This window comes from Onychostoma macrolepis, chromosome 06 (assembly GCF_012432095.1).
Source record: "Onychostoma macrolepis isolate SWU-2019 chromosome 06, ASM1243209v1, whole genome shotgun sequence".
Lineage (NCBI taxonomy): Eukaryota > Metazoa > Chordata > Actinopteri > Cypriniformes > Cyprinidae > Onychostoma > Onychostoma macrolepis.
In genome coordinates, this window is record NC_081160.1 from 3,597,745 (window position 1) to 3,609,959 (window position 12,215).

Genomic DNA, 12,215 nt, shown 5'->3' on the forward strand with positions numbered 1-12,215 from the left:
GATTGGATTTTGACCATTATAATTGTTCAAACTGAGAAATATTTACATTTTTAGGAAATTAATTTGAAGTCATTGAAATAAATTGACAGCACACTGAGTTTTAAATAAGAATGTCATTGAAAATTAATCCGAGGGCAAATACTACTGCTGAATAAACCAAATTATGTGTTTCTGTTGTGTTTTAGATATAATTGAGTCTAATTGGCTGTTAAAATGAAGTGCACTGAGCTGTACTGCTGTCAATACACACTAATTAATGAAAGAAAACACATCACACTGTTCTTTTTGGGTCACTTTAGATGTTCATGCTCATGCAGACTTGCCAATATTATTATTATTATTCACATTCTTAATTGTCAGGAAACTAAATACATTTGTTTCTTTTACAATCTCAGCTCTGCCCCGTCCTCCGACCTCTCTGATCGTCACAGAAACCACCGCCACCAGTGTAACTCTAACATGGGATTCTGGTAACCCCGAACCCGTATCCTACTATGTGATTCAGTACCGGGCCAAAGTGTCAGACAACGGCTTCCAGGAAGTGGACGGAGTGGCCTCCACCCGCTACAGCATCGGTGGCTTGAGCCCGTACTCTGAGTACGAATTCCGCGTCATGGCGGTCAATAACATCGGCCGCGGGCCGCCCAGTGGGACGGTGGAGACCCGCACCAGTGAACAGGCCCCCTCGTCTCCTCCGCTGCGCGTTCAGGCCCGGATGCTGAGCGCCACGACCATGCTGGTGCAGTGGGAGCCTCCAGAGGAGCCCAATGGACAGATCCGAGGATATCGAGTGTACTACACGCCCGACATGCACTTCCCGCTCAGCACATGGCAGAAACACAACACAGAGGACAGCAGCCTGACCACTATCTCCGGCCTGGTACCTGACATCACGTACGGCCTCCGCGTGCTGGCGTTCACCTCCGTGGGAGACGGGCCGCCCTCGGACATTCTGCAGGTTAAAACACAGCAAGGAGGTGAGATATGTGCCCATGTAATTTATTGTTCAATAAAAGCACATGATATCAATATCAGTGCTATTTAGTATTAGTTATACACTATTTCAGTTTTTTTTATTATTAATTAGCTTTTCTTTTTTTTTCTTTTTTTTCATTTTTGTATTTTATTATTTCATTTTAACTTAATTACATTTTTAGTACTTTTTTTTAAAATATGCGCTTTTGTCATTTTTGTCAACCTAAACTACTGTTTAGGTTTAACTATGTTCTTGTTATTTATCCTTTTGTCTTTGTTTTTATGGATTAATAATAATAATAATGATTATTATTAGTGTTATTATTATTAAAAGTATTTATTTATTTATTGATTTAATTCATTCTTAAATAGATGTATTTTTATATGCTGATTGAGCATCAGTATCAGTGTTATTTTAGTATTATTTATATACTATTATAGTTTTTATTAAAATTATTAATAATTAGCTTTTATTATTTGATTTTATTATATTATTTTTATTTTTATATTTTTATAATAATTACATTTTTAATTCTTCATTTAATTTTTAGTAATTTGTGCTTTTATAATTTTTATTAGTATTTGTTCTTTTTAAATATTACTGTTTAGATTTAATTTATTTTTATTTTCCAGTTTTGAGTTAATAATTTTAGTGCTTCAACTTAAACTTGTTTCAGTTAGTTGCTAAGGCAACAGTTCTCATTTTATTTATGTATTTATTTTTAATTTATATTTAATTTAATTTAATAAATAAAAATGTTGAAAGACATTACAAAAGATAACCTCAAAAGTCAATACAATGTGTGATTTAAGTGTATAGTAAGACAAACTCTGTCTCTGACTGCAGTGCCAGCACAGCCCACTGGTTTTGAAGCAGAGGCAGAGCTCGACACCCGGATCATGCTGTCGTGGCTGTGGCCCGTTCAGGATCAGATCACAAAATATGAGCTTACATACTGGGAGGCCGACTCTGACAACAAGGTAACAGCTAAGATCACTGAATCTCAACTATACAGGTGCTGGTCATATAATTAGAATATCATCAAAAAGTTGATTTATTTCACTAATTCCATTCAAAAAGTGAAACTTGTATATTATATTCATTCATTACACACAGACTGATATATTTCAAATGTTTATTTCTTTTAATTTTGATGATTAGAGCTTACAGCTCATGAAAGTCAAAAATCAGTATCTCAAAATATTAGAATATTACTTAAGACCAATACAAAGAAAGGATTTTTAGAAATCTTGGCCAACTGAAAAGTATGAAAATGAAAAGTATGAGCATGTACAGCACTCAATACTTAGTTGGTGCTCCTTTTGCCTGAATTACTGCAGCAATGCGGCGTGGCATGGAGTCGATCAGTCTGTGGCACTGCTCCGGTGTTATGAGAGCCCAGGTTGCTCTGATAGTGGCCTTCAGCTCATCTGCATTGTTGGGTCTGGTGTCTCTCATCTTCCTCTTGACTTCAGGTCAGGCGAGTTTGCTGGCCAATCAAGCACAGTAACACTATGGTCATTGAACCAGCTTTTGGTACCTTTGGCAGTGTGGGCAGGTGCCAAGTCCTGCTGGAAAATGAAATCAGCATCTCCATAAAGCTTGTCAACAGAAGGAAGCATGAAGTGCTCTAAAATTTCCTGGTAGATGGCTGCGTTGACTGTGGACTTCAGAAAACACAGTGGACCAACACCAGCAGATGACATGGCAGCCCAAATCATCACTGACTGTGGAAACTTCACACTGGACTTCAAGCAACATGGATTCTGTGCCTCTCCACCCTTCCTTCAGACTCTGGGACCTTGATTTCCAAATGAAATGTAAAATTTACTTTCATCTGAAAAGAGGACTTTGGACCACTGAGCAACAGTCCAGTTCTTTTTCTCCACAGCCCAGGTAAGATGCTTCTGACGTTGTCTCTGGTTCAGAAGTGGCTTGGTAGCCCTTTTCCTGAAGACGTCTGAGCGTGGTGACTCTTGATGCACTGACTCCAGCTTCAGTTCTCTCCTTGTGAAGCTCTCCCAAGTGTTTGAATCGGCTTTGCTTGACTGTATTCTCAAGCTTGCAGTCATCCCTGTTGCTTGTGCACCTTTTCCTACCCAAATTCTTCCTTCCAGTCAACTTTGCATTTAATATGCTTTGATACAGCACTCTGTAAACAGCCACACCTTTCAGTAATGACCTTCTGTGACTTACCCTCTTTGTGGAGGGTGTCAATGTTCGTCTTCTGGATCATTGCCAAGTCAGCAGTCTTCCCCATTATTGTGGTTTCAAAGAACAAGAGATACCCAGAATTTATACTGTAGGGATGGTCATTTATTCAAACTCAAATGTAAATATTCTAATATTTTGAGATACTGATTTTTGACTTTCATGAGCTGTAAGCTCTAATCATCAAAATTAAAAGAAATAAACATTTGAAATATATCAGTCTGTGTGTAATGAATGAATATAATATACAAGTTTTTGTTTTGATCATTTTAGTACTTCAACTTAAAACTTGCGTAGTTGCCAGGGCAAAATTTCAAATTTTCGTTTAAGTTTTTTTAAACATATTTTTAAACATATACTTTTTTTAAGTAAAGGTTTTTTGTTTTCAGTTTTATTTCTGTTACTGAAAATGTTCATAAGTTTTCTAAGTTTTATTTAACAACATTGCATGTTACAGAGCAGTTTATTACATACTGCATACAATTTCACATCTATTTTTATAAATGATATACTGTACTATGCAGTATGCACTTGTACACTGAGCAGCCTATGTGTGCATCTCACTCTCTCTTTGTCTTTTATCTGTCACAGCACCATGTCATCTTTAACCCAGCTGGTTCGTATGCTGTTGAAGGCCTGAAGCCAGACACACTCTACAAGTTTACTCTAGCTGCGCGCTCTGAGATGGGAATAGGGGTGTACACACAGCCCATAGAGGCCCAGACGGCCCAGTCCAGTAAGTGTCAACTGTTCACTAACTCAAACTATGACCACTTCTTAGCAGCTCAATACTGGCATAGTCACTCGGCTAAAGATTGTTAATAAGGTATGTTTTCAACTTTCCATATGTTTCCATTTGTGTTTTGTTAACCATACTGCACCATATCACTCATCTAAATATGAAACAATTGTGCAAGTGTTTACAAATAAAATGCAACTATTTTACCATGAAAAGCACAATCATTTCATCTTGAAATATTTGCTACATTGGTACACAGAATGCATGATTATTTTTGGCTCAAGACACATTAATTAAAAAACATTACAAGTAGTTTCAGTGGGGGAAAAAATAAAATGCTATAAAAGTATAGATTAAAATATCTCTGTTCAGTGTTATCTATCTGGCCTTATCGTCATACAAAAGACCCTGTGTTTTCCAGAGCAAAGCAGCACTGGCGTCTGTTTCATACACAGCACTTCAGCTGCATCACACCAGCTTTTTGAGTGTCAAAAGCCCAGCAGGTTCTGGTTTGTAGTTCAGGGTCCGTGAAGAGCTGCAGTGACCGTGGAGTGCACCACGCGCTGATTGTGTGTGTTCTCAGTGGCGTCAGAATGACGCAGTCAGTACGGCTTAATCTCTGTCCTCATCTTCCTCCGGCTCCAGAGATATGGACTAAAGCTGAGATATTTATGACAGCTCCTCTGAGAGATCTCCTGCTATTCAGAGCTATTTGTTAGACGTGTCAGCTTTGAGAGGTTTGATCTAAGCCGCGGCTTGGTTCCCATAGAAACGCTGGCTTTTTCTTTATGTCTCCGAGTCCGTCTCTTTTGTCCTAGTGTCTCTGAGTCACTGTCCTCAAAGACCTGAGACAGCAAAATCCCTCTGTCTTTCTGTCTCTGTAATTCTTTGCCAGATCCTACATAAGCAGCTACCTTAAAAGGGAGCATGCTAACCCAACTTTAATGGCAGTGACTCATTTGAAACACTTCACATAGGCTTCTGAACACAAAAGGAACATTTTGAATGTCCATAGTGAAGTTAATTCACATTTATTTACATAGCACTTCACACTGATTCAAAGCAGCTTCACATTAACATAACAGTTTTAATGTTGTAAGTGGCATCATTTACTGTATGAAACAAATTCAATTTCAGCTATAAAGCAACTCTACAGCAGATAATATTGTCATTATTCAGCTTAATTTAGTTCAAATTTTGTTCTCATCTGAAAGTGCAGTTAAATGTAACATTTCTGAGTATTAATCAACTTTAAACCATGTTTGTCATGGTTTTCTCAAGGAGAAAAATGTCCATGTGACTCATATACTTGTTGTTTTCGGTTAAAAAGCAGCAAAAGGGCAGCACGAACACTTTAAAGTTGGCATGAAACAGAAACTGTGATAATTTCTTCCCTATTGTGATTTATATCAGAGTGAAATGGCTTCTCAGTCTATTCTCCAAAAAAAAAATAGGGCGGGACTTGATTTTGTCCATCGGGAATGGATTGGATTATTGTCGTTTGCTAATGGCTGCTTAAAAAAATAATGATATGCATAGATAAAATATTAAACAATGCAATATCCCATTAGAAAATAAGAATTGTCCATTTTGATTTCATAGTTACTTTAAAAAAATCTCCTTGTTTCAAGGACATGAAAAACAGCATTTTTGAAGGGAATAAATCATCCAAAAATGAAAATCGATTCAATTAATTTTCATTTTTGAATGATTTATTCCTGTAAAATCCTGTCTAGGTAGGCAGCTCACTAGCTTTGACCTTTCCCACCTCTTTATAGCTTTCTCTCACCGTTAATGTACCTTTCCTCTCACTTCATTCTGTCTCATTACCATCTGCTCCATTTCTTGCTGTCTTTAATATTTTTTCATCGCTTTTTTCATGTTTTTTTTCCTCCTCAGTGACCAGTTTCTCTCTCCTCTATATATTGTTTCTTCACTTTTCTCTTTTCCTCTTGTATTTCATTCACACTTTCCTCTGCTGCAGGTGATAAATAAACTTGCCCTCTTTCTTTTTCCTCACACTTCATTCTCTCTCATAACCGTGTGCTCATTTTCTCATTTGCCTGTATTTATTCTTCTTCTCAACTCCCACTTGAATTTCAGATGTGTCCAGTGTCTCTCGTCTCTGTGTCTCCCTGTTTAATCTCGTTTTCTCACCCATTTCTCCCACCTTTTCCCACACTTTCTTTCTCTTTGTCTTTCTCTCTTCATTTCCTCTCCTGGTTTCCTCACTCCACAGGTGTCTTATTCTCCACTCGCAAATATGTTTCTTGTGCTTCTGTGTGGAGACGAACCTCTTATTTTACTTTTTTTTTTTTTCATTTTCCGCCTGCTCTGCTTGAACAAAACACAGGAGTAATATGGTTATCACATTTTCATACTGCTGCCGCACACATACAGTACACCATCATTGTTATCATTCAGAAAAGTCAATATGTCATGTCTGCTGCTGCTTCAGTCAGAATCAAGTATTCCAGAGAGCCGTGTAATAATCCTACTGTATATTGTTGTAGTTTGCCGTGTTCTCAGGACGAGATAGACAGGAGTGGTGGGATTTTCTGTGATTTTAAAAATAAATCGATAGAGCATCTCAGACACTAGACAGGCCATCAATCACATCAATTACATGTCTAGCCAAAGACAGTGTGTCAGACAGAATGTATCTGTTATCTCTGTCATACTGACACAGATACAGAGTAGAAGTGAGCCATCAATCTCTGCTTTCGCCACAAAACACAATATTTAGACTACAGTATGTGCAGACTTTTTAAAAAGAAAATAATGCAGCATTCGCTCTTATAAACAAAGGTTCCAAAAAGTCTTATAAATCTTGACGACAAAGCAGAAACTTTTAAAGTGCAGTCGTGTAGAAGACTATATTGTGTTGGTGTGTAAAGCAGTGATTCGCAACTATGGGGACCTGAAGAGGTTCCAGACTTTAAAACAGATCAAAACAGATGAATTGTGATTAATCTCATGTTTTGTTTAGTTTTCAAAAAAAAAAAATCATAATTTTTGCAAGTCTAAAGATTTGTGTATCACTGCTTTAAAGACCCCAGTAAGACTTCGCTATTCATCTTCTAACAGACATACACTACTGTTCAAGTTTGGGGTTGGTAAGAAGTTTTTGAAAGAAGTCTTTTCTGCAATTATTTGAAGTACAGTAAAAACTGTAAAATCGTGAAATATTATTACAATTTAATTCAACTGTTTTTTATTGTAATACATTTTAAAATTGAATTTATTTCCATAATGCAAAGCTGAATTATCAGCATCATTACTCCAGCCTTTAGTGTCACATGATCCTTCAGAAATAATTCTAATATGCTGATTTGCTGCTCAAGAAACATTTCTGATTGTTTAAAACAGTTATTTTTGTGGAAACCAGAATAAATTTTGATGAATAGAAATAGAATTTTGTGTAACATTGTAAAATTCTTTACTTTCACTTTAGATCACTTTAAAGCATTCTTGCTGAATGAAATTAGTCATTTCTTTACTGACCCCAAACTTTTGAAAAGTAACCTGTGAATCAAAGGATGATTGAGTCTGTTTGGAATCCTTCAAAATGAGTTCTCATGGCGCATGTTTATATTTATTTCTATGTGTTTGTGTTTGTGTTTACTATATTTGCCAGCTCAAGAACCCTGGGTTCTTAAATTCTTAAACTCAAGTTCTGCAAAGAACCTTTATGTTCTTTGCTAGCCGGTTGCATAAACTTGCATACAGGTTAGTCATAACTTAAAGTCAGTCACATAAAAAGGTAGACTGGTCTAATTTGAATCTGAAAAGTAAGACCGATTACCCCTTGGCAAACTACTAGTTAGTCAGACAAGTTCTTATGACGTATAGAGGCAAAGTTTATGCAACAGGTCCCAGCTCATGTGTTCCTGCACCCCTTTCCAGCCCCGTCCGCCCCCCCACAGGAAGTGCACCTGATCAGTCTCAGCTCCACCAGCATCAAGGTGAGTTGGGCGGCTCCTCCGGCTGCCAGTCGCCACGGCAACATCGTCAGGTACTCTCTGGCCTATCAGGCAGTGTCAGGCGAGGACCAGCAGCGCCACGAGGTCAAGGACATCCCCGCGGATGTGTCCAGCTATGTGCTGGAAGGGCTGGAGAAGTGGACGGAGTATGTGGTGTGGGTCAAAGCACACACAGACGTGGGTCCCGGCCCAGAGAGCAGCAGCACCCGCGTCAGAACCAAAGAAGACGGTAATGCTCGGCTCACGGGTGCTCCAGATCTGCTCTCTGCACCTTCTAACTCACCAGCACTAACTCCTCGCTCTGGGTTTCCTGACTGAACGGCATGAATCCACGCCTCCCTGTGCGATTCTCTCTCTTTCTTCTGTTACGCTGGAGTTTATGCCTGCTGTTCCTCACTCTTCTGTTATTAATGTGCGGCTCTGGTGCAGCAGACACAGGTAGCGAGAGAGCAGGAGCTGGTCTCTCTGTCTCTATAGTGGAGTGAAAGTTCAGGACAGCGCTGGTGTTTTGTTCTGTGAGTCATTATTCGCTGTGCGATGAAAAGACTCGGAATGAGTGGGCGAATGGAGCCACGCCACATCGAGATGCTCCCACACAGCAACACAGATCTTTATTTAGAGAAGGTTCTTATAGACGTAGCTAAAACAAGTATTACTATTACTGTTACCCATAGTTAATGTCAAATGGGTGGAAAAAATCCACAGACTTACACAACTGTTCAAAAGGCTGAAAAATACAGTAAAAAGATTAATATTATGAGAAATTATTACAATTCAAAATAACTGTTTTCTATGTGAATATATTGTAAAATGTAATTTATTTCTGTGATCAAAGCTGAATTTTCAGCATCATTACTCCAGTCTTCAGTGTCACATGATCCTTCAGAAATCATTCTAATATGCTGATTTACTGCTCAAGAAACATTTCTGATTATTAGCAATGTTGTAAACAGTCAGGCTGCATACCTTTTTTTTTTTTTCGGGAATAGAAAGTTCAAAAGAACAATTTTTATTTGAAATATAATTTTTTGTTACTACATCATTGTCTTTAAGGTCACTTTTGAATTAAATGCATCCTTGCTGAGTAACTTCTTTAAAAAAATTAATGAAATCATAGAGACCCCAAAATTTTAAATGGTAGCGTACATTGAAGGACAAACCAGACTCATATTTAAGAATAGAATATTACAAGATTAGATTTGGGCCAGCAACTTTAACACTCCCATGACATCCTAGCATCTTAGCAGTGAGTTTTGCATGAGCAAACAGCACTCACATGAAATGTAAAAATGTAGTTACATCACATTTGTGATGTAACAGTGTTCACAATGCTGCACGTTTCTGTCTCCAGTGGGCTGAGCGGTTTGATTGACAGGTGAATGCCGGAAGTACATGTCCCTTCTCTGTTAATCCTGTCAATCAAACAGCACACTCTCTTTCTTATATCCCATCTCCCCTCTTCTCTCTTTGTATTTCTCTTTTTCCTAGAGGCAAAGTTGTTGTTTTTTTGGGGGGGGTTTCTCCTCCTTAAATATATTAGAATGATTTCTGAAGGATCATGTGATTGTGTGCATACTGACTGAAGACTGCAGTAATAATGCTAAAAATTCAGCTTTGTATCACAGGAAAAAAGTCTATTTTAAATTATATTCACAGAGAAAATAATTACTTTACACTGTAATAATATTTCACAATATTACTGTATTTACTGTATATTTAGATCAAATATATGCACCCATGGTGAGCAGAAGAGACTTCTTTCAAAAACATAAAACAATCTTACCATCCCTAAACTGTTGAACAGTGCAGTTGTTGTGAGTGATTGCTCTGGTGCTGATATACTGTTCTGGGTGATTGTTTCTGTCATATTCTGGTCTCTAGAATCTTTCATGCAATGTAAGTCTGTGGAATATTTTGCCATCTGCAGAGCAAAAATTGTAAGACTGATTGCTTAAAATAGTAATAGTATATCTTATGTGAGCCTATATATATATGTGAGCAGTAATAATAGTGATGCTAAGCTTAGCAAGGAATAAAACTCTGAACGAAAGATTGATGCAGGCCTGGGGCCTGTTTTAAAGTTGATGCACTAAACTTAGAAGCTGCTGAACTTTATACGTGTTATTCAGTTTCATTTCAGCTTCTTTTGGAGGGTTATTAATCAGGCCAAAATGAGATAAATCAAGCTATTGAGTTTTCTCTTGCATATTCTGGCGAGAATAATGCGCTGCGGTGGCTGATAAGGCTATAACGGCGCTGACTGAGAGTGAAAAAGCGAGGCTGCAGGTGCAGCCATTGATAAATTAGCTGTGCTTTTTATCTGTAAACTTTTCCATCGGTTCTTCTTACCTTTTCCACCCATTCAGAGAAGCTCGCTGACATCCATATTCATCAAGCAGAACTGCTGCGACGAGATCGTTCGTTAGCGAATCCCAGACAGAACAGAGCGTTTTTTACATTTCTCAACCTCTTAACTTGTGTATTCTCATAAATCAAAGCGCACACTTTGGTTTGAGGCGTTCTGAGCTTGATAGGTTTATTCACCACAGTTATGAATGTCTTTTACGCAGGAAAGCAAAGTGCTGGGCTGCCGGGTTTGAGCAAGGTCACGGCACACAGGATCTGAATGCAAGCTGTATTTCTTATTAGAAACTCTCACAGAAACGTGCTGCCTTATAAAAGCGGCCCATGTGTTGTGCTGCATATTAGCAGCTTGTGATTAGATGCAGTCTGTGATGCGTGAAGTGGGTCTCGGTAGACCACCTCCTGTTTTCACACTTCCTGCTTGAGGCTGGGCTGAGAACCCTTATGGGCCGTATGCCGTTCTCAGGTGATCTCTGATCTTTATCATATTACAGATCTTGCCAGCACATGTGTAATTTCCCTGCGATATTGCCTTCATGCCTGGAACTTTAAGAGCTGGAGTGGCATGAAGTGGCTGTGAGCAGCGAGCGTAGTGTGAACCCGTCCCCTCCAGTTGGTACGGTTTCCATGGAGACGTGGGGTGAGAGCGAGAAAACGAGTGAGTGAAAGTTGAGAGAGCGTGAGACGGCAGAGTCAGACGTCAGGATGGAGCCAGAAGATTTGAGAAGCAAAGTCTGCGCTTTCATCCCTCAAAGGAATGTTACACGTTCAATACGAGTTCAGCTCTATCGACAGCACATGTGACATAGCATCGATTACCACAGAAAATAAATTTGACTTCTTAAATGTTTTGTTTTGTTTTGAAATTATGATTAATGCACTCTCAGGAAAAGTACAAAGCTGTCACTGTGGCGCAACAAGGTACATAAGCTAAAATGTACATCTTTCTACTTTATTTACCCCTAAATAGAACATATGAGTACCTTAAAGGTACATAATAGCACATTAAAAGTACATAATTGTACATAAAGCGTACATTTTAGTTACCTTTTGAAAGGGTACTGGCCCAGTGACAGTTTATTTTTAAATTGTGTAACACTTAGAAAGTTAGTACACAATACTAGGGCATACATTATTAAAAAAATAATAGTCTACATAAGTGGTCTTCAACCGGGGGGGGCAAATTGGCTTAAATTGCTTATAATAACAAGATTTAAAATAAGCTAAAACAGTTAAAGATATAAGTATTTTAATTTCTTCCCTCTGATAGCTGCCTTTTTTTTTAAAGAATTTATGAGGGAATTTTAAAAGTGTGATTTGTAGATCTGCTAAAGTCACTGTAAAAACACCGATCTTAAGTCAAATATTAAAATAATATGAATTGGATGGAAATTGGGGTGTAATATGGATGGAAATTGCTATTTGTCAGTAAAAAATTATAATAACTAGAAAAGTCATGTTTATTCATTGGTAAAAAGTGTAATCAATGAAGAAAATTCAGTTGTTGTGATTATGAAATTTAATTATGTTGCTTATTTAGGATGATTATATTAATTATAAAGTTAATTGTTTTTATATATTTCTGCTCTGTAAATAAAACGTATGAAAATTATCAGCCTTTAAATATTATCTTTGACTATGGGGTTGCTTGAAGTCAAAACATTTGAGAATCACTGATCTACATAATCATATCAAGGAAAATAATCAACAATTTGTGTCATAATTATGCAGCCCTAATTAAAATACACAGAGTTTCAAAAGATAAATGACGGGAATTGAGTGTGATAGAATGGATTTCTCACCTTGAGCCAGATGCAATTTTTCAACAATGTCATAAATACATAAGGCACAACAAACTTTGACATGAAATGTGCTAGACTGAATTATTCATTTAGCTTTCAAACCCCTGCAACGCTGGCCTAGTTTACTCCATTGTAAGTTC

At 37.7% G+C, this 12,215-nt stretch overlaps 1 protein-coding gene across 15 annotated transcripts in view; it reads left to right on the top strand.

Moving 5' to 3' along the window:
• ptprfa (protein tyrosine phosphatase receptor type Fa) overlaps positions 1–12,215 on the top strand; it is a 272,540-nt gene that overhangs the window by 189,940 nt on the left and 70,385 nt on the right. For 9 of the 15 annotated variants that reach the window (XM_058780183.1, XM_058780172.1, XM_058780177.1 and 6 more), the window contains 4 exons: positions 396–977; positions 1,823–1,956; positions 3,779–3,923; positions 7,833–8,138. In XM_058780183.1, the coding sequence (XP_058636166.1) occupies positions 396–977; positions 1,823–1,956; positions 3,779–3,923; positions 7,833–8,138 (1,167 nt within the window). The remainder of the gene's footprint in view (positions 1–395; positions 978–1,822; positions 1,957–3,778; positions 3,924–7,832; positions 8,139–12,215) is intronic. The other 6 variants (XM_058780180.1, XM_058780185.1, XM_058780186.1 and 3 more) reach the window with 1 other exon arrangement.